Here is a 23421-nt window from a genome sequence, read left to right as displayed (position 1 = left end):
ATATAAAGGGATTTGACAGGTATGCTGGCCAGAAAAGGACAATTAAAGAAAACGTACATGCACATCCCCCAACACCACCTAAATAAAACAGAAGAGCAGGTTACAGCTGCCATGGAGAAAGCTAAGGTGCTTAACTACTTTTTTCCTCAGTTTTCAATGGTATTCTCTTTTCCCACCTCTCAAGGGTGTTCGCTTCAAACCCACAGCTTGATTTTACTTGGGTTACCTCCCCTTCAACTCTTCCACTGTAGCAAGCAGAAGTCACTAGAAAAGGTAACAGCTAGAACACCAACCATGTTAGTATTATTTCCACTTTCTTGCTCAAAATTGAGAAAATAAAATGGCATTTTCCCTTTCAGTTTTCAAGCATTACCTGTGCCAGGAATGATCTGTGTCGGCATAAGATTCTCTGGTTCATGAGACTGACCCTTTGCACACTTCAGCCATGAGAAAACTTCCTCATCACCAATCTCCTCTGTCTCTGGAACAAAGACACAAAAAAAGTAAGGTTTTGTACAAAAGTTACTATAACTTTACAATACAGAATGTTTCTGCATCAATATTTCTTCAGAATCTTTACTATGCAGGAAATTAACATGGTGATCTCAGAAATAAACTATAAATAGAGATCATTAGAACAGGTTCTACAGCAACTTCTTTGCCTTTTCAGATTATAAAACTACCAGTCATTTCCCCTTCATTTTAGTAGCTTGTTATTTTTAATCACCTAAAAATCTTGACTTTGAGCCTTCATTTTTTAATACCTTCCTCTTGTCCTCACTATGCATCCCTAAGTTAGGGTAATTCTATCTTTTCTTGTCATCCTCCTCCAAGCTTTTCCAACAAAAAGTATCTTCAGATCAGTTCCAGAAAGAGGAAACTAAGCTTTCCTGTCCACATATCTGCTTACAAAGCTAACAAGTAGCATATTAATAGTTTGAAAAGTAGTCTGACAAATTAATAATTCTTCAGAATTTGAAGATCCAATAGAACTCTCCCACAAAACCTGCAGCAGCCCCCCAGAAATCATCCCCAGTGAGAGCCAGCCAGTTCAAAGATTACAGTGGGGGAAAAATGCAGTACTCACCGCTACGTGGACGATTCTTTCTCAGCCGGTAACAGTCCAGACAGACCCCAAAACCACACTTGCGACAAACCCAATGAATATTGAAGAGTGTTGTCTCACATACATCACACATTTCCCTCACACCACGCACTGCTCGCTTCCATGCCACTTTCTCTATAAAGAGAAGTAACATTAGGAATCGTTGCTTTGACACTTCGCATTTCTCCCACCTAATCTGAGAATATCACAGCAACGTTGATAAAGAAACAATCCACAGAGATGTGACTTGAGGGCAGAGCATAGAAACACATAATTTATGTATCCAGAAGCAAATACTTTTGAGTTGCTATTTTTGTGACATTATTAAAATCCCCATTTCTAAGACCGAGTAAAGACAAGTCCCAAAAAGCACACACTACCGTAGGAACTGAATTTCAAGGAGCGCTTACGAAAATTACAACAAAATTATAAAACTTCTGCTAGTTTTATGAACAATGTGAACTTATAAAACTATAAAGAATGTGTATTTAGTTTTACTAATGGGATGCCTGTCAACTCTTTGGATTCTAAACCAACACATTTGCTGAGCAGTGGGAAGTCTTCTCCAAACAGCTGCCTTTGAAGATTCCAGAAGCTGAAGGGAAAAATCAGACAGTCAGAGCTATCCATGTGATAGGCTAAATTCGTTACCTTTAGGAAACGCTTTCTAAATCCCCTTCCCTTGTAGCAGCAACGCTGTCAGCCAGCTGCTCGGCTGAGCCCTTGCAGGCTGAACACAGGTGCTAGAAACTCCTAAGCTTTAAAGTGATGTCCCTGGAGCACAGCAGCATATGGACATATAAGAAAAGCTGCTCATTAAAGCATAACTGGTCAGTGTGATAAGTGGTTTTGACTTATTTCTAGTTTCTTAGGAGCATGGGTCAGCTCATTTCATAGGATCATAGAATGGTTTGGGTTGGAAAGGACCTTAAAGACCATCTAATTCCAACCCCCCGCCCCTGCCATGGGCAGGGACACCTCTCGCTAGATCAGGCTGCCCAAGGCCCAATCCAACCTGGCCTTGAACACTTCCAGGGAAGGGGCATCTACAGCTTCCCAGGGCAATCTGTTCCAGTGCCTCATCACCCTCACTGTGAAGAAATTCTTCCTTATGTCTAGTCTAAACTGGCCTCTCTCTAATTTAAAGCCATTCCCCCTAGTCCTATCACTACATGCTTTTGTAAAAACTCCTTCCCCAGCTTTCTTGTAGGCCCCCTTTAGGTACTGGAACTTCTGCATCTATTTATTGAAAAATAATTTAATGATGTCTGGGAAAGTTACCATTAGCTTCCTTGGAGGTAATGTTGCATTGATCCAAAAAAACCAAAAATCCCAAATGCTGGTCCCACATTTAGACACACTCCAGAGAATTGAATACAGCCTCCTCTTCAGACGAAAAGGAGCAGCATTTCAACAAGAAATTATACTACGCTTTCAACTCTATTCCACTGCATCGTACACACATTATACAGAGAAGATGGACAAAAAACATGTCAAAAGCCCAGCTTACGATGTGGCTCCACCATCATCATTGCCTCCTTTTCCGACATAACAAGCTGGCAGAACTGGTCGCCAACATTGGCCAGGATATATTTGGAAGTTTCCAGGTCGATGCCCTCTGCAGGGGAGGAGGAAGGAATCCATAGGCTCATGGCATCAGGGTCACTCTGCTGTGGGTTCAAAAAGCCTTCTACTCGCAGAATACCTTTCCGGGTAAATATCAGCCTGCACAAAACAGGACAGAGTAATTGAGAAGCTTCTCAACCACCTTTGGTTAACTTATAATGCCATCTATGTCATAACAAACTCATAAAGGGGAGAAAAGGCTTGACATAAAGGCTGTACTTTACAGACAGTACAATTATTATGCAAATCCAAGTAACAGAGAGAATAAGGTACATGAAGACAATGGCCACAACACCCACTGGAACAAATCCCCAGGTCCCAGTAAGTGCTGGTGGGAAATTCCACATGGAGGAAATTGCTACAGCCTAGTAAGTTACATTTCTCTACACTATTAATAGAAAGAGATTATAAAATTCAATTTATTTGGGCTGCTGCATGATGTTGCTTGTAAAATTGTGCATGGTTCTCACTGCCTATTTTAACTTAGAAGAAAGTAATTTCCCAACTTCTGTGAAAATAGTATTTTAGCTCTGGCTAGGGCCACTAGCACTTCGCAACTGTTTTAACAGTTCACATTACGAGACATACAAAATCCTTACCATACCTGCTACTCTTGACATTGCTCTCCACAGAGACAAGTCACAGCTCTTTTATCAGTAGCTGTTGACCCTCCTAGTCTTTGTATGGGAAGAGGTATAACAACATAAGTCACAGATCCCTGAAAGTCTCCTGCCAATATTGAAGGTAACTTCATTTTCAAGCAAAATCAATCTTGCCTTTAATCTCAATGCTAGATTAGTTGTTAACAAGTTCAGTAAGAGAAGCAGCTATAATACTTGCTGGATGGATGGCACACACTAAAAATTCACTTCATCCTTTACCTCCCAGAGAGCGAACAAGCATATTTTTGGAGAAGGATGCACAGCACTTGCTGGAACAGGCAGTTAAAGAAGATGAAGAGAAGCATGACAGGCCAAAGAACCTTAAGACGTGTGCACAACATAGAGAAAGCACTACTTCTAAAAATCGGTTCTGTGCTCAACACAACCCAGACAAACATTAGCCTTATGCTGGCAAGGTTCTGTTACTTGCTGACCAAATTAAAATTCTAGCTCTCTTCTGAACTCCTAAAAAGGGAGAGAGAACAGTTATTACATACAAACTGCTAACCAATAGTAAAATTCTACCCATTAAAGCAAATTCAATCTCCTGAGGCTGGACCCGGAGCCTCACTTGGTACGATACAGCTGCATCCTCCATCAGTAGCTCTTCCCACCCCAGTGAAGGAATTCCAGTCAGGTGATACAGGGAAACACAAGACATTCAATCTTCATTATAGCACCAAACACATTAAGTAAGAAACGATAGTTACTTCGTGCTCGGACAAGGTCCAAGCTCTGCACACAGACTACATATGAAGGAAGGAAGAGTTTGAGCACCTCCGGAAATGGAAGAAGCGACATGCCACAGTTGAGTCATCCTGCTCTTGCTCCTTAAATTTGCGGTACCGCTCCAGACGGCACTCCCGACACTTGTGCAGATGTGGAGCTACATTGATACAGGAGCCATCCTGGAGAAAAGGCTCACCTGACTGCTTCAACTTCCTCACCTTACTCATATCTTTCAGCACAGACTGGCCAACTGTGTGAGGCAAAGAAGTAAAACTCCATTAGTTAACTGTAACAGCAAAAGGATACTAGCCCCAACAAACATATTTTCAGAAATCTGTATGCTCAGACCCATGCAAAACCAACAAGACCGTTCAAGTATTCAGCTTACCACACTGTTGTCCTGACAAATATACGCTTAAGCACTTCTCCAAGTGAACAAATTAATTCATATTAAAGAAGCATTAAGCTTTAGCCTTGTGAATATCCTGTGGACTGCCTACTGAGCACAAACGAGGTTTACAACCTTGGTTAGTTCACACAGTTCATCACACAGGAATTATCGCAGTATCCCATCTCCTTGTGTTTCCAAGACACCCTGCATTCAGGTAATCACCTTTTAGGGGAGCTGTACGAGGCCGGCCCTTTGGAGCTTGCTTCCCTTTTCCCTTCCCCAGCAGCAATTCAGCATTACGCTCTGCATTGGGGCCCAGCTTTGCCATCAAGTGGTCCGGGATTCCCTTCATACAAGCCTTGGCCTGCAGCTGGTCTTCAGAGTCACTCAAATCTGACAGGTCACTATTAGTACTGGAGTCCGAGTCCTGTTTAGATGTCAAGCTCCGCTCGTCTAGACAGAACCTTTTCACAGCTTCAAAAGGGGCTTTGTTTTCCTGTGGAAACTCTGCCTGTGAAGAGAAAAACCCAGGTGGATGTCTGCCAAACATGTTAGAAAAGGTTTTCAGAAGAGGATTGTCCTGCTGCCCAGGCCCAACAGCTGGTTTTTCTTCTGTGGGGCTGGAGGAGAGCGTGGGCATCTCAATAGGCTGCGTCAGGCTACCGGTTGGTGAGCTGGAGCGACCATTCCCTACAGTGGAAGGGCTCTGAACACCAGCAGCAACTGCTGCACCAGGGGTACAGGAGATCATCTTTGAAGAGTCAGTTGTTATGAACAAAGTTTTCTTCTTAGCTAGAGAAGAGTCTGTAGAAGCGAGTGATTCCGGCCAGCCAGAAGCGGCCTTGTGACACACGGGAGTAGAGGGAGTAGAAACCCCTGTCTGAGATGAAGATGCAAAGCCACTGAAAGGACTGAGTTCTGCTTTCTCAGCAAATGCCAGGAAGGGGTTTGAGGGTTCCTCTCTTGATAGCTTTGGGGGCTGTAAAAACAGGTTTTCATGACTATCTGGGGGGCGAGTATTCAACAGACTTCGTGAAAAGGCTGGAGTAAGGGTAGGCATCGATTCCACGGGCAGCTTCCGCTCCACAGAACTGCCAGATGGAGCTCCTGGCTTAGTGTCCGCTGAAAGAGTTTTACCTTTACAGATCCCAGCACCCACACTCTCTGTACACTGCTTGAATGAGTCCCGACTAGAGGTATCTTCAGTCAAGCTCTCTGAAATGACCGTGAAGTAGCTACTGGAAGGTAGGTTTTGGGACATGCATTGAAAAAACAAGTTCTTGGACAGATCAGAATCTTTCTGAGCCTCCTGCCCAATACTGCAGCCAAAAGGAAATCCAGAAGGCTTTCCTTCTGGAGTCACCACTCCATTCGATTGGCTCCTTCCACCCCCAAATACCAAGGACTGCGAAGCACTTGGGAGAGAGACTCCAAATCCAGAAGCTGCCAAAAGTGAATTTCGGGAATTCTGAAACAAAATTAAAAAGCATTAGCCTATTAAAGAATTCTTGTTTGATTCAGCAATACCTCGATCCATCTAACTGTACAATTAGCATTCTACTTATCCAACTGTAACAGAAACTTCCAGAAGAATTATTTACAACAAATAAACTTCTTTAAAGATTCTGCTAGACTAATCTTTCCTGCCTACAAGCTATTGAAACTAAATACACATGGAGAAAATGACCACTTAATGTCTTATTGCACTAGAACCAAAGTGAGACACAAGGCAAGGTGAATTACTTCATAGAAAAGCAACTTATTTAAGCTGCTGTTTGTTTTGATTCAAATCAGCAAGAACGGAACCTTAACTATAAGTGCTTTTCAGTAATCTCCCTTCTTTCACCCTCCCCTACACAGCACCCTTGAAATAATGAACTTTGCAGAGTTACAAAAAGCAAGCCCTCTAGTAGCTAGGGAACAAACCGTTCCTGGCCACAGCAAGCCACATCTGCTGTCAGGTAGAAAGAACCCTATCCTATTAAGCGGTGCCTTCCAGGCTACTGCTCAATACAAGTTAAGCTTAATTTTTATGATCTTCAAACACTGGAAAGTTTTCTGAGCTGCAGATTTCTACCAGACCCATAACTGTGATAAGGAATATTCACTTGCTCTCTTCTCAATTTATACTTACTCAGATTTTCCAGTTCTCATAGTCCTACTGTAACTGATTATATTCTGTGTCTAAGTCATCAGTTCTAGCCCTTTTCTTCAAGTTTCTATTTTAAATCTTCTCGTGAGGAACACTTTCATTCTAAGGCCATGCTAACCACAGCCTCTGTGCAACACTTCTTACTGGTCATCAGTATCACTGCACACCCACTACACTGCAAACTGATGTTTAGCTGGTTCCTCTAACAACTTTAATAACATATTAATGTCCCCCATTACAGCTCTTCCAGATATTAGAATTTCAGCTATTTCTTCTTAGATGGAAAGTAATCTTCACAAACTGAGTTCTAACAGCTTTAAAAAGCATACAAATATGAATGCAAATCGAGGTTATTAAGTAATCTCAAGGTCCAAATCACACTGTGATACAGTGCACAACCTGAAACAATAACACGTGAACTATCTGCAACACTGACTGATTCACATCGGGTTCCCTCCCTCAAGGAAAATAAATACAGTTTGAAATGGATTGGTGGTCTCCCTGCAAATTCTGAAACCAGATTATTAATGATTTTAAAAAAGGGATTTGGGGCTGAGGAGACAGAGGGAATGAGAGGCAGTACCAAAAATTCTCAGTACAATTAAAGTTCTTCCTTAATAACACTGATGATAGATAGAATTTTGACCATTCACCCCACACTTTGTAATTGTTCCTAACTCTGATCTTCCTCTGTTTTCCCTTCTTTCGGGACGGTACAGGAGGCAGGTGGTGGAAGGGAAAGTACATCATATTGTCATACAACAACTTAATTCTGTAACACTCCTGTCTACCACAATTCTTTTTCCTTTAAACCTTACCTCTAGGAACCCTTATCCCAAGGTAAACATCTTGCCTTTCCCCTATTCCATTAGCTAAAGACAGGGATGGACACAATCCATTTAACCTCCCAGCAATTACCTTGGACTTTCTGATGCATCTCCCATTTTCTTCACTTTTTACATAAGTTCCTCAGTTTTGCCTGTACTTACTGAAGTGGGAGTTGGTTTTGTTTTGTTTCCACAAGCTTTCACTTGATTACTTAAATTCTTCTATTTTGTTCTTAAGGTTTCCCTTCTACTTTTCCAACTTTCCCCATGTAAACAAAGATACAACTTCAAAGTCTCCAGCTGCTTCCAGACTGAGCTCTTTATTGCAACTTATTCCAAAGGCACTCATCTTGAATGTTGTAATTATTTTTTTGTTTTCAGCCCTAGATAGTGTACGATACGACTGGCTCATTTTTCTCCTATGGAGATATCATAGGTGCAACAGACAAACTGGGCATCTACAAAAGGTCCTCTAAACGTAGCCTCATTGTTTTCCTGGGTTTGAGGCTTTTTTTTTTTTTAACTTAAATGTTCAGTGCAGATTCTTGTGCATATTCATTTATACAAAGGCAAGAGGTATTAATTAGGTTATCTTCCACAGGACACAACAGAACTAATGATATTAAGTGCAGTACTTAAAGCGACTCTAAGGCTGCATTTGTCAGATTAAAGCTGAATAAAGACAAGAGTGCTAAAAAGTTGCTTCTTACAATTCCTCCAACAAATACCTTAATTTTCTTTTGAGTCCTTTCTTAGATCAGATAACAGAAAGGTTTTCTTTGGGAGGAAAAGGATTCACCAGAGAAAAAGGAGTTTTCTCAAGTCCATGGACACACATGTTGCAAAACATCTGTTGCAAACAAGTGTGTATGTCTTGAATATGCTGGATCATGAGCTACTCACCTCCCCCTGGGCTTGCGATCGGCCTGTTTTCAGCTTCTCCTGTCCAGTAACAGCTTGTAGACAGGTATCCGAGATTCTCACAGTCGTTGGTGTCAAGGCAGTTGTAGAAACTGCAGTGGCAGAAGTCAGCATGCCTTGCCCAACCTGTTCCAGTGATTTTCCTGCCTCTTTACATCCAGATCCAACCAGTAACCCTTGTCCAGCCACAGAGGAAAATGTAGTGAAGGGCAACTGTGTGTCACCACCAACTGGCTCATCTTGGACTACCAGTGTTCGGCCATTCTCTTTGGTGTAAGTGGCAAAGCGAATATTGCGATTAATCTGAGGAATGAATGAAGGCAACTGTTTGGCCCTTGGATCCAGTCCTGGCTCACTACTGGAGCCTCCTTTCCAAGGACCTCTGCTTGCCTCACCTCCATCACTACCATTGCCATCCACCTCACCCCTCTCCTTTAGTTTCTTTGTTGCAGGATCACACCCGGAATCTGAAGCATTTTTCCTCCTCCGTCCATCCTTTCCCTCCAGACTTTCTTTCTTCTTTTTCCCTTTAGATGATTTAGTCGCTTTTAGCCCCGCTCCCTACAACAGACAAAACCATGCAATGACTAAATAGAACACTAAGGAATTCCTGTTCAAACAACATATTTCTGTTACAATAAAGAACACATTATGCTGCTCTCAAACTCAGAAAAAGTTCTTTCAGTCACAAATTGAGACATCCAAAGAAAGATACTTCGTAATCACGTAACACAGCAGAAGTGCAGCCTTGTCTTTTTTAGTACTAGGATAGCACAGAAAGATTTTTCAGCTGAGATACTGTGCTGCAGCACATACCACATCATAGAAGCTTTGGGGAAAAGCCCAACACAGCCATACTTCAACACAATTCTTGCTGATGTATGAGAACTATTTGCACGCTGATTTTTGCTATAGGTCTAATCCCCTCACTTCTTTTGAAGGGCATGCTGTCTGTTGACCACTCAAAGCCTACAATATTTAAACACAGGAGATGGCTTGCCCTTCAGCAAGTGCCTACAAATGTCTGTGAAGAAGCACAGTGATCCTGTTAGAAACAGGCAGTGAGCACAGAGACACTCATTATCAGAGTACTACCCTTCAAAACAGAGCACAACAACCATGGCTGTTGAACCTGCGCCAAGATGCATGCTGAACTTAGCACAACAGGCCTGGATGAAATAGATTGTTTAAAGGAAGCTATGTCCATTTCTCAAAGTGGCAAAGAAAATTTTCCTCTTTCAATTACATTATCAAAAAAAGCTTACAGTGAACACAGCATCAGTTTTCAGTTGATTCCATGCTTTAGATCTTTTTACATCTAACTCTTTAGGAAGTTTCACACTGTATATACAAGACCCGAAATGCTGTAGTACCTCACTTGGAGAAGTGTTATCCATCACCACATGAATCAGTCGAGGATCTACTGACTTTATTTCACCACTCTATTTTTTTATACAGAATGAGAAGGTAGAAAGAAGAAAAGAAGTAGTTAGTTTTTAATTCAGAGTATATAGTGTCAACATAAGAGACCTTAAACACAGGGTTACCCTGCATCCCCTCTCCCTTTTGCCTTTTCTTTCTGTCCCATTGCCTGAGTAGTACTACAGCCTTCCAGATTACCTTCTATCCTTTTGCTCCTTCTCCATTTCAAAAACGTTAAGATTTGATTCCTACGACTATTCCCTTGTATATTTACTCTACTGAGCATCTCTAGAAGCATTTATTGCATTAAACACAGCTCCTTTTAAATTTGATCTACTATTGTTCTAGCCCTCTGCAAATTGACTCTGCTACATGTAGAAAAGACTACTGGAAGGAAGCACGATTTATGCTAACTCTCCTCAACAGTGCCTCCTGAAAATAAGCAGTGAATACCCATCTCTGTAACTGTGCTTGGAGATTACCTTTTTATTTCACAGTAGATACGCAGCAAGTTGGGCGTTTCCTGGCATGTATCTGCCAAAAGCATGTACTCCAACCCTGCAATGCCTCTCCGGAATACTATGATTATATACTGCACATAGTACACTTCTTTCCTGTGCGCCATCAGCAGATCTAGTGTCAGAGTGGTGGATTACTGCATGCGTAATTCCTGGGTATGTTCAGGCAATTCATTCTGCACACATATTTTAGTGCATACAGAAAAGGCCACGGGGGCAGGTGGCAAGGGGCAGGGGATGGGACCCAAGAAACCAACAAGAGTGCTGCTGCTACAGTAACTTGCACGCAGCACCAGAGACCTCATTCTTGCTGCTCCTGGGAGAGGAAGCCATTAGGAACAAGCTGCTGGTAAGACTGAAATACCTGTCAGACCACACAGAAGCATACAATACAACCCAGATAACCCTAGCAGCACACAGATTTTCTGTGCCGTTTACAGCACTTACTAAGTTTACCGATACGAACAGGGCAAAAGTAAACGGCCTAAGCTAAATACATCAGTCAACTTTGTTGAGACTAAGACTTCATCTTCCATGCTACAACTTGCTTGAAACCACTTGTATAGCCTGTCAGAGGGAAGCTGAGAGACGGCATAGCACAGCACACAGGCATCACAGCATAACAGACTAGGAAGCAGCTTTCTGCACATCAGCACGTGCTCCCATCCAGAAAGCCATTTCCAATACTTTTTCCTATAGCACTTCTTTCCAAAGAAATTCTTATAGCTTCTTTCATAGAAGTGGGCCGTGTATCACAACTTACTGTGGGAAAGCTGATATAACAAGAAAAAAAAAAAATCTGCAAATTGCAACATGGATAATTACTCATCTTTTAAAGCAAAACACAAAGAACCAAAAGTACAAGTTTTGGTGAAGCTGTCATTCCCCACAAGATATTGAGGAATGGTATTTTTGGAACACCAAAGCAGTGCATCGTATTTTTACCTGGGTCACAGACACCTCCATAAGACGAGTTATTGGGTCTTGATGGCTCACAACACCGCAGAGCCAGCTATTTTCATCTTCTGGTTGATAAACCTTAACTCTTTGGCCTTGGACACTATAAGGACCTGCAAAAGAAGGGCTCTGAGTACATTTTCCAGACAAGCTGTGTGTCACACTAGTCAATATTCAAGCACTAAAAGAAGTGTCATCTTTTAGGTGAAAAGAAATTAAAATGCTAGGGCTTCTGCTGGAAATCCTGCATAAGCCAAGCCTTTTATTGTAAAAAGTCAATAAGTCCTCACTGCTGTAACTCAAAACTATTGTAAAGACAAAATTAATACAGTTCACAAGTAAAAAAAAAAATGCAAAAGATCACTTCTTTGACAAAAATCAAGCTAACTAAATTCTTTTGCTTTCTACCTGCAGCAATCCAGGGCACGGTCCTATCATTCTGACTCAACCCAGATGCATCAAATCCCAGTATAAACCACATGCATTTCAGAGCAGAAACATGTTTGTAAGTGTGGCTGACAACAAAAGCTGCACTCAGGCTTATCCCATCACAGAACACAGACAACAGTTAAGGTAGTAACTCTGTGCTGAGCAGCCACAGCCACACCATATTTTCAGCTTAAACAATTCACGTATTAATTATCAAAATGCCAGAACTTTACATGCTAAAAGACATTTTTTAAAGATCAACAGCTAAAGAGTAACCTCACTTTTAAATTTCCATACTTAGGGAACAAAACCACAGAAAAGGACCAAAACTTCAAAAATTCAAAACTAAAGCTAAAAATAAGACAAGTTATAAATACATGGGCATTATCAATAATATGTTGTCCTACTTGAACTACATCTTCAGTGATCATTCCCAGTAGGTATTCCTGCTTGTATCTCAGCAACTGCTTAACTGTAATCTCTGACAAAATAATGCTTCCTTATAAAGAATTTGCAAAGCAATACAGAAAATTGACCTCACAAATTAAACAGCTGCAGATACTATTACTATTCTCCCTCATAAATCCCCGTATAGTCTAACTGTTCTACAACAAAGTAGCTCTGAGACAGAAAAACACAGTCTCACCTCTACTAAATATCTCCTGAAGCTTCTGGTCGCTGATCAATGCATTAACAGAATCTCTTAGTGAAGGCTGTTCCTGCAGAATCTGATTTTGACTCTCCGTTCCCATCTGCCAACAATACTCAGTTTTAACATAAAAGTATAGTCTTTTAAGGTAACAGAATCATTAGTTTTCAAGAGTCAGCTCCTCTTGGACTGCCCTTGTAGACTGACAAACCACAAAAAAGTAAAATTAAGGAAAACACTGCTGAACATGCCAGGAGGGATAAAAGGACTAGCTATGCAAAAGCTGTTGCAAAATTTCCACTGCAATTATCAGCCACAGGATGCGTGACCGCTCACCCTCCAACCAACCCATACAGAGAGGAATGAGATCTTTTTGAATGCAGATGGAGGTTAGCTAAGCACCTGGAAAAGCAAGGAAACAAACACATATACATGATAGGGCAGCAAAAGGAGGAAGACAAGAATACAGAGGTGGAACAGTAAAAATAAAAAATTAATCTGACAATCACAGCACAAAGTTAAATTTCCACTTTAACTCAACACAGTTCAAGTACCTGAAACAAACGCAATCCACTGGCATCAGAAAGGAAACGCAAATGTCTGTCCAGAAGAAACTCCACTGGGACCACAGAGCCTAAACCCAGCTTATCAACTAGAGGGGTGAAGGTCTGTGATGAACAGGAGAAAAAAAACAACATAGGTTATAGAGATGACTGAGCGCACATACAGGCCAATGATAGTTGTTTCCATGTGCATCACAAATAATAAGCATCACAAAGAAGAAAAAGGTTCATTTCTCAACTTGCACCATCCCAGTGCCTGAGTTTTAATGTAAATTAATACTTATTATGTCTAAGCTAATAATTCTTGCAAATGTAGCATATTACAAGGAGGAATTCCAGAAAATTAGCTCCACTTCTTCATTAGAATCTAAATCAGAACTGAAAGCACCTTTTATGGCATTTGTTTTTTCATAGGTAAGCACCTTCCAATGCATAATGGTGCCCTGTACAATACTTCAAGCCTTGTGCTTCACAACAGCGTTGATGCAAACCTCTGCGGATACGAGAGCTTTTGGGCAAATACTCACCAGTGCAGGCCACTGTGCCAGTGAGAGTAGAGTTCCCTGAAGCATAACTGGATCGTTTCGGGGTGCCCAAACTAATGATCCTTCCAGCAACAACACTATAACTTCTTCAGCATGGACTTTCACCCAAGCATGTTGCTTCCAGCTACAGCCATCAAATTCCACAAAGATCTGATTAAAAAAAAAAAAAAAAAAGCAGAAATCTCAGCTCTTTTCAGACATTGAATAGAAAAAATAGGTTCCTACAATCCCCATGGACAAGTGGATGGCAGCTTTAGCCAGAAACATCAGGATAAGTATTGTAATGATAGCACTGAGAATATCACATCTACCAAACTACCACAGCTACCAAACTACCACAGCTACCAAACTACCACAGCTATCAAACAGAAATGGGAATAGAAATCACTAACCTACAAAAATTTACTTATCCCCAAACACACATCACTGGCTCCAAATGCTGCTTTTCCCCACACAAAATTAAAGATGTGAAAATTGTTCATCCCCAAACACAGCCGATGGCCCAACACAAGCCTCTTTCACATCAGAATTTCTTTGAGAGTTCAGACACTCTCACTTTGCACTTTCACTGATGGCCCGAATCAGCACGGTTAACTGACATTGACAGCACTATATCTGTCACCCAGGAAAGTTTGTTTGTGAAATCCACTCTAAAACAGAAGTCTTGCGTTGCCTTGCACATTATTAAGCTCCTGAACCAAATGTAAATATTCTGAATGGCACAAGATTCTCCAGAAATTCCTTCTCACTAGATTTTTACCTTATTTATAAGCGTGATCATACAAACCAAACCTCAATTCTAAATCACTATTCCGAGAGGTTGTCCTCTTTTTTCTACCATAAAGGATAAATATTAAAAATTACATGGCAAGAATGCTAAGATCAGGGTTACATGGGTTACAAGTCTGGTGCCACATCCTAACAACTAGGCCTATTAAATGTTAAAACACAGTCACATTCCAATCTTTCATCTATAGAACGCACATATTACACAAATATAATCAAATATTTCAGAAGAACAGCAAGGAATTCCTAATCCGTTAACACACACACCTTAAACTGGACAGTCAAATGGAGCTTTGCAGTTAACTACAGATTACTGGCGTAACAGCACTACCCACAGACAGCAGTCTGCTTCAGCAGCAGCCCTCAAGGTCTTAAGAGGTCACACAGATGCTATGCTTCCCCACTCACCACAGACTCAAAACATCAGACTCCAAGGGGAGAGAATATAAAGCAACGCTGCTGATGAATTCCTGAACTTCAATATTGCTTGAGCTTAGCCTGCCCTGCAGGGAAAGATAACTGGACCTTCCCATACAGCCTTCCTGCAACGCAAACTTCAGCAATATCATGGAAATGCGACTGAACTTTTCAGTTTGAGCAGGCCTGTACCTTTCTCACTATTGTATTTGTGCTGCTATGGCAGTAGAATGTGACATAAAGCGAGGACTTACCACTTAAGAAGAGCAGAACTATTTGTTTATACCTAACAGTAACAGTGAGGTAATCATGTTATGATTCTCTTATCGTAAAGGTTATATCAAAAAAAAAGTTGTCTAAAAGAATTATTAAAAGAATGATGACTTTGGAGCATATGCCTTTTTACAAGGTATTTAAGAATTTGATGAAGGGGAGCAGAGATTTTACAAGTAACTTCATAGACAGGACATCTCACTAGTACGTCCCCTTAAACTGGATAGCAAGGATCACTAAAGGCAGATGAACTGAAACAAGCAATGAAGTGCAGTTTTGTCACTCTGCCCCAAATAAATAATTATACCTACTAGGTTTATTTTTAATTTATTACTTCACAGAAGATTGAAACAAGTCAATTTACCTTGTGACACACATGAAATAAGACTATAGACTTCCTCCAGTCTTAACCTATAATACACCTCACAGATCTATGAATCATTCTAAACCAACGAAGTGGAATGGCTGTTCTTCCAGCTGCAAACTTCACATGTTACTTCCTGGTTTTAAAAAAAAAAAAAAGAAAAGAAAAATACTACAAGAAATAGCCTGTGACGAAGCTCAAGATGGGTTTGTTTGTTTGTCTATCCAATGTTTGTTCAAGAGGCTCACTAAATATTCTGACAAGTACCGCGTACCCATCACACAAAGCAGCAGCCATGCCACCTGTAACAACCCAGCAGACCTTAGGCAAGACCCCTCTTAACGGTCTGCCAATGGTCTTGGGAGCCTGAGAAGTGTGTTACTAATCCCAAGCCCATACCCAACAGTGTTTTCCAGCACACAGATATGCAGGGCAGCTGTTCCAGATCCACGCAGCACCACACATGATGTTGTCAATAGTCTCCAACAAATCACACAGCAACAAAAAGGATGAAAGATGAAAGGCTCAATATAAACAACTATGTTCTCCGTTTTCATTTCCAGAATCTGCAATAGAAATCACTCTGTGTACTGGGTGTGCAAGAAGCAGAAGCTGACTTGCACAGCACACCGTTTGTTTTTTGTGTTACTACATAAATAACTACATCATATTCACAAACTGAAGCAAAGTATGCTTGGATTCCATGAAAAAAACACTAAGGGAATCCTGGAAGAGATGCCTAAAGCAAGGAAAAGGCGAGATGAGACAGACTTGAGAGTGAATAGACATATATCCTTTTGACGTTCAAAGTGGTAAAACAGTAATATTCTACCTTTATTAAAAAAAAAAGAAGCCTTATGCAAAGTGGCTGCACTACAGCTGAGAATTTCCTGTTTGGTTCTCATCTTAATTTGAAAATTGTGTAGTTCTGAGTCAAGAGGGAAAGGTCTGTATGCTAAAGCCCTGGCTACATCAGAATAAACTACCTCTCACATGTATCAATGGCCCTTCAATTCAGAGTCACATCTACTGTCAACACCTTCTGCTGACCCTCCTGTCTGCTCATAACCAGTTCAGACAAGTTGCTGGCAAGAACTGCAGTGGTGCAGCAGGTGCTCTGCTAATACCAATGCTTTTGAACAGTGGTATTAATGATGGCAACCAGACACGCAATTAGTGCAGATATGTCTGTATCACACAATAACAAAGATGCTGCTTAGACAAAAATGCACCTGCAGGATTTCCCCAAGTTTTCCTACAGTGAAAAGCATCTTTCCTAAGCAATATCTAATTGCAACCAATAAAGACGTCTAGGTTTTGGTGGCTTGGTTGGGTTTTTTTTTTAACCTACAAACCCAGTTTTTTTTCCAGTACAAGAAACACAGAGTGGATACACATCTGTAATCCTACCATCTCTCTGCATTTTTTTTTTTTTTGCCTGTCCTATTAAAAAATTATGCTGGAAAGCAGATCTGCTGCTCTGATTTATTTGATGGACAAAGACAACCCGAAGTGGCTTTTCCAGAAAATACATTTTTGTCTAGCTATGACCCTGACATTCCAGCCTTAACACACTATGGAAAGCTACAGTCTGGTTCAAACGGATCCTGAATTCCTCCAGCATCCATTCCACTACAGCAGTAGGACCATAGCAGGAAGACCATAGCATTGATAAGACAGATACCTTGGTCTCTTTCATCACACAACACACAGGCTCTAAGCGTGATTTATAATAGAAAAAACAGTGCTGCTTTATTGCATTAGAATTTGCACAAAGGTCTGAAGTAGAGGAAATCTATGAAAAGTAAAATCTTCAGATTTTAGGGGCTTATAGACTATAAAAAGATGGAAAAAATCCAAGTTCCAAAATATCCCTTAAAATGGTCTTAAAATTTACCTAGTTTTGAAAGGAAGAGTGGTCCATCAGTTGCTAGCAAGTGGCCAGAGACCCAGGTTCAATCCCCTGCTTCACCAGAGGCTTTCTGCACGACCTTGGCTAAGCCTTTTAGTCTCAATGGCCGAGTTCCCTCATCTGTAAACTGGGATAATAGTATTTCATGCCCGGAAAGGAGGCACTAGTAGGAATCTGTTGCAGACTACCAAGTAAAACTGCGTAACGGGTTGGTCTGTGACTTCTGAATCACAATGCAGAGAGAACTACATGGTTAACACACGGGAGAGGAAAGAGGGGAAGATGCCAAGACTGCAACTTCGAAGACAGACCTGAGATCTCACGCGATGAGAATTGCCATTAAATGCGATTTAAAAAATTAAACCACAGCAGTTTTCTAATGCAATCAAAGTGTTATTTCGGAATCCATTACGTGAGACAAAGATGATGAACACACCGATGCTTAGGAAAATTCTGGCTTCTGACCCAGAATCATGCTTCAAACTATTTCTTAAAAGCAGAGGCAAAAAAAATCTGATCTGAAATACACACATACACACAAGGTGTTTTACTGCAGCTGATTCCTAAAGCCAGGAAAATTACAGGAAAAAAATAGGGAGAAAAATCCTCCTCTGAAATAATTTGCAGCAAGACATATTTCATCATATAACCAAGAAAACAGAGTTATTAGACAACAATTATGCTTAAAAGGCTGCTACCAATTAAGATGTTACACAAAACTAGAAAATGCACACAGTTTTTCCATTTCCTTGGCACTTTCCTATCCTTGTAATGCATAATGATAATCAAGCAAACCAATCAAAATGCTTTTGACAGGATCTAGTGCAGAAGTAGTATTAAAACCGTAGGAGGTGAAGAAACCATAACTCTACTAAAGCCATTACCTTATGGGGTAGCAAGCTGCCAATAAATGGCCAGAAATCTTTGTCATAGGCATTTCAGGCTTGCGACACAAGAGCAGCACCGGTACCCTGTGAGTCAACACCTAACATGCACAATCATCTGCAACAGTACTTAGCAATTTCTAATAAAGATGTGTTTATCAGTCAATGGGTTCCAGGTAACAGTAAATTTATTTTGCAAAAGCTTAACAAAATACCTGCCTTCATGTACCACAGGCTTTTTAAATAAAACCCTTTTTTTCAACAATTGCAACAGTTAAGCAGACAGTTATAAAGAAGGACAAGAAAAGAATATGATTAGGAGCCTCAGTGTGGTTCTGGCCAAAATAGAGCAGATAGAATGGAAATGAAAACAAAACTATAAAAATGACAAGTCTATCTCAAATCTGATTTGATAAAATTATCATTTTACTGAATAATCTAACTTTTGGGTTTTTTTACTTCTGTAAAAAGTTAATGCCATACTGTACTGAATATAAACAAGAGTATGAGTTAAAACACACAAACCCCATGAACCTAATGGATCCCAAACACTGAAAAGGAGTATAGCATGCGAACTTTAAAACATGCCCGTACCTGGTTCAACCTTACTTAGTTTTGATGCATTGATGACCAGGAAACATGTCACCAACAGTAAAGCTGGCAGCCTATTTAAAAATTTCCAAAGGGAACAACAAGGATGACAATGCAGCCCTACCTCTCTTTTTCTGGTAGGCTGATGGCATCACAAAATACATTTTTAGCACTGACAAACAGGAATTAACAGCCAATTTCTTTGATAGAGGATGTTGGACATAGAAGCAGAACAAAGCATCCCATCCCATAAGCCATGCATCTGGAGTATTCAACAGATGCGACCAATTTGCTTTCTTTTTCAAACAAACAGCTTTTTTTGCAAAATACAGTTTTTACCATCTTTAGTTGCATACAACACAAATAACAGTTCATTTCACCACTGAAGCTTCCCCAAAAAATATGAAACAAAGCTTTGTTAATCCACTGCTACAAAGAAAGAGCAGTAACTTTCCCATACAAAAGTTATTTCTAAGCATTCAGGGGTAGAGAGGGTAGATACTTAAAGGCCCTGTCATTCTCTGCTTGAAGAAAGGTTACCAGGTCTTCCAAGCAGAGAAACAGGTCTCACTCCTTGAATTCAGGCTTTGGAACACTTCTGTATAACGCTTCACACCAGGAAAAGATGGTCAAGAAAAAAAGAGCACAAAACCCAGCTGTTTTCTGATGAAATGGAAGCATTTGACTGAGGGTCTTCCCAGGAATCTGTCCTAGTTTTGAAAAATGGAGTGTTTGAGAACAGTCATGGAACACTTTAATGGCACCAGGACTTCAAGGCTCAGCAGAGATCCCACACTGAAGTGCTCTGCAAGCATGCCTGAAGACAAAATGATCTTGACAAACCTGACCTGCCTCCAATCAGAGCACAACACAATCAAGGACACGAGTATGAGGTGCTGAACAACAGCAGAAACAGCCACCGGCGGGAGAAGTGTCTGTTGTACACAAAAGAAGTGAGCAGACCACAACGGATTGCAGGGCATATGCCATTCAGCTGCCTCAGGAAGGATGGGTGCAGACCTAAGGAGCTGTACAGAGCACAGCGCATCTGAAGTGACTGTCCCTGTTCGGCCTCAGCAACACCGGGCTAAAATACTTCAGAGCAGTTTGGGTCAGAGCAAAAGGAGACAGCAGAAGAGAGCGAGCAACAACAGTCAAAGGTCTACAAAACGCAACCTTCCTCCATGCTGTTTGCTGAATGGCTCCATGAAGCATTACGCACAATAAACAGAAGGGCCAGTGACTTTTTCTTACAGTAGCTAGCTACTATATGGATTTAATAACATCAGACCAAGCTCTTCCACTGAGGTCATCATCGACATGCGTTTTCTTACATGTTAAGGGCAGAAACACAAAGCACTGGACTGCTGTCTCTCTCTCATGCTGCACTGCTTTCTTCCACTTTATCAAGTCAGACTCACAACTGCCAGGCAGCTGAACACTTCCAGGCAGGAGCTCGTTTGGACAGTTTTGGTTTCAAACAAAAAAGTGATTGTGCCAGGTCCCTCTCTTGGATAACAAATGCTATCCAAGTCTAGCTTGGGATCTAACAGTAACCTCATGGCCCCGTGGCTGCATGGTCAACACGAGTCTATCAAACCAACTGAATCCAAGCCCACAATACCACGCACATCAGACACAGGACCGCTTCATGAGAGCAGTATATCAAGCCAGTTACGTAACATCCCTCCCACTCTGAAATGAATCCAGCAACTGTCGTGTGTTTTACAGCAGGCTGAGCCAAATATGTTAATTGCTGCACTTCGCTTTTTAAGAGGAACCTTATTTCAGAAAATGTTTGCATTCCTGCAGAAACTGCCTGCCTCAGAGCGCTCCTTGCTGCACAGCCAGGACAGACTGCCTTTTGGAGCAGTACCAGCCCATTTTGTACACTGAGAACCCATTCACCACTCTCTACTTCAGGTCTGTCCTTAAAAATTGGCACCTTTTTTCCTTGTTTTGTACCAAAATTAACAGTTCTGAATTTTCTGTGCTATTTGTAACTTGAAATACTTGAGATATTGCAAAGTGTGAGTTTCACAGAATAAATTTGTTTTGGAAACTTGTAGACGTTTTTGTCAAATACTGTGCTTTTTTTTTTTTTTTTTGCCATTTCTTCTAAAATGCCTGACGTCTGCCTGCATCCAATCAAAGTATCATAAAAACTCACTTCAGTGAATTAAGAGGAAGACAATCTCTTTTCATCACTGTTTCTTTCTGCAGCTACTTGGACTGTAGAGATGATAGTATCTTCTGTTCCACAATGCAAATCACACAGAGATCCAAGTAGTCTGTTCCTAATCCCAGACACTCTACAACTGAAATTATTAGCAAGAAAAGAATGAAGATCTCCAATTCAGAACTCTGAAGGAAATGCAAGACCTGAAGTCGCAGTTCAACTCCCAGACTTTTAAAATTGATACCTGCATAACCAGCAAGACCTTACCAATACCTTAAGAATTCAGAACTACAAAATGGGCTTCTTGAAGTGGTTGCTCAGTTAAAACACCACTCTACCTTTTTCATCCAAAGTGTTTAGGAAATGAACTGCCATCCAAGCATTGAGCTGTAACATAGGAATAACTTCAGACAGCTTCGTCATAATCACTTGCATTTCAAGTAAAGTTGCTCCATATCCACAAGTTCATGCATTTTCACCCCCTAAGAAATCATCAGTCTCCCATTTGAAATCTGACTGAAAAAAATGTGCAGCTGCTAGTACTGCACAGAATTCCTCCATTAGGCAGTGCTTGTAGTCACACCTAGAAGCACAAACAAAATAAAGAAACATTTCAAACCTCCGGTATCTCCACTGAGAACTGTGGAACCATCTTAGTACGGATGCTACAGAAACCTGGCTGACACCATGGGAATCACAGAATGCCAACCTGCAGCTCAAAAACCTCACCAGTTACAGTGCTCAACTACTGCTGCTACAAACGCACAATTCAGTCTTCTGTTTTCACTTGAAGTGTGTCACAAAACACCTACCAACAAATGTGGCAAGGGAGGGGCCTAAACTATGATTATATGCTAAATTCTACTCTACTTGCACAGCTCTTACTGAGTCAAACGCTTTCTGCAGCCATAACTTAAAATTCACCTAAATGAAGTGACTGTATAACATTCACCAAAAAGATCATAAAATATACCGTTTCTATTTTAACAGCTTATAGCATTTTATTGGGTAAAAAGCAAGCCCTGTACTTAGTACGTCAACACTGTCCAGTCAAGAAAATGAACTGCCAAAGGAAAAGTAACGCTGCCTTGACAATGATGGGAAAATAAACTAAAGTCTTCGCAAACTCTATTTTATTTTTCTAGCCTTTTTTCCTTGTTTCTGTTGTTAAACTTCAACACCACAAAATAATATTCAAACAGGTCAAAACAAATAATTTTGATGAAAACAAGCACCGCCGGCCTCTGCAGGTTCTCCCTCCAAGAGCTGTGTCTGTCTTGCAAAGCAAGTAAACATTTACTTGAAAAATATGTTCAGAATCCCGTTTGTTCTTAAACATCTCTCGTGCAATAAGAAGCATTAAAGATGCACCTATTGGTCTCGCCAACATCCACCCAGCCCAGTATTCTACCTCCAACAGCAGTGACAGGAGCCACAAGTCAAGCAGCAAGACAAAATGCAGGCCACTTTCAGTGGCCATTCCCCTTGTATGCCCTTTCAGTACACAAACACATGCAAGTGTCCTGCTGACAGGAAGAATGATCCAGGAATACGTTCCCCTCTGCAGAACAGAAAGAAATTAAGATGAGTATAGTGGCAAAGAAAGCAGTCTGGATACCCCAGACTCACGCAACTCCAGCTTATTATGAAGTTCCCCACCACTTCAGAGTCCTAGCTTCAACTCCCTGTCTGGAAACTCTTCTTCCTCTTTCCATACCTACCGCAGTTCAAAAGCCTACACAAACTCCTCGCTCAGTCCCAACCAGAGAGAACTGCAATCCTGCAGCAGATACAGGCACAGCTGGCAAGGGCCTCCGCACATCTGCCTCCAACGACCACATTCCCACGTGCCCACATTCTTCTCCACTGCCAAGATGACTTCCAAGAAGCCCCGGAAATCTGCCTGAGAGAACATACATCTAAATACAGCCTTGTTGGGTTCCAGTGTCCCTCATCCACTGCACACAGTCTCCACCCAGGAAGACACTCTTTTCCAGTGTGACCTAGTTAGAAAAACTAGTTGAAACACCCCGATGTTTACGGTTAACCCAAACAGTTCTGATACCCGAAGAGTAAATTAAGCCCATTCCACAATTCGGACAATTTCTAAATATCAACTTTATTCAATGAAATCCCTTATAAATAAGATACTTCAGATTACTACATTTTTGTTAAGCTGTGTAATCTACATATCACGTAGAAGTGAAAATGTCTTCAGATGAGGTGCACAGCAAAACTTCACATCATACTCATATTAGGGATTGACATGCAAGAGTACCAAGAACACTGATGCCAAAGGCATCTGCCACAAGAGCAGTGCTCCATGCCAGGTCTTGGCTCACCCCAATACATTTTCACATTTCAGACAGTCTCATTCGCTTGTCCCAATTTCCTTTCGAAGATTCCCCTTCTGCATGGTTTTGTAGGGGTTTTTTTGCCCCTCCTCCTTATATAAGCAGGGGAGCAGCTAGAGCACATCAGCTCCGTTCTGCGCCACAGACACCGAGGCCACCCAAAGC

At 41.1% G+C, this 23421-nt stretch overlaps 1 protein-coding gene across 3 annotated transcripts in view; it reads right to left on the bottom strand.

Annotated features, from left to right (window-relative positions):
• Positions 1-23421, bottom strand: part of KDM3B (lysine demethylase 3B) — a 46199-nt gene that overhangs the window by 22127 nt on the left and 651 nt on the right. For 2 of the 3 annotated variants that reach the window (XR_008452190.1, XM_054079348.1), the window contains exons 2-12: positions 13479-13646; positions 12943-13056; positions 12386-12491; positions 11299-11423; positions 9787-9855; positions 8396-8974; positions 4736-5981; positions 4171-4372; positions 2616-2830; positions 1088-1240; positions 374-481 (exon numbers count right to left, since the gene is read on the bottom strand). Coding sequence is in view for 2 of the 3 variants with exons in the window: in XM_054079348.1 (XP_053935323.1) it covers positions 374-481; positions 1088-1240; positions 2616-2830; positions 4171-4372; positions 4736-5981; positions 8396-8974; positions 9787-9855; positions 11299-11423; positions 12386-12491; positions 12943-13056; positions 13479-13646 (3085 nt within the window). In the remaining variant the exon portion in view is untranslated. Of the gene's footprint in view, positions 1-373; positions 482-1087; positions 1241-2615; positions 2831-4170; positions 4373-4735; positions 5982-8395; positions 8975-9786; positions 9856-11298; positions 11424-12385; positions 12492-12942; positions 13057-13478; positions 13647-21240; positions 21265-23421 lie in introns of those variants that run through there. The other variant, XM_054079349.1, reaches the window with a different exon arrangement.

This window comes from Cuculus canorus, chromosome 14, assembly GCF_017976375.1.
Source record: "Cuculus canorus isolate bCucCan1 chromosome 14, bCucCan1.pri, whole genome shotgun sequence".
NCBI classification, from domain to species: domain Eukaryota; kingdom Metazoa; phylum Chordata; class Aves; order Cuculiformes; family Cuculidae; genus Cuculus; species Cuculus canorus.
Note: the sequence above shows the minus strand (reverse complement) of the source record. Positions and strands in the feature narration are given on the sequence as shown.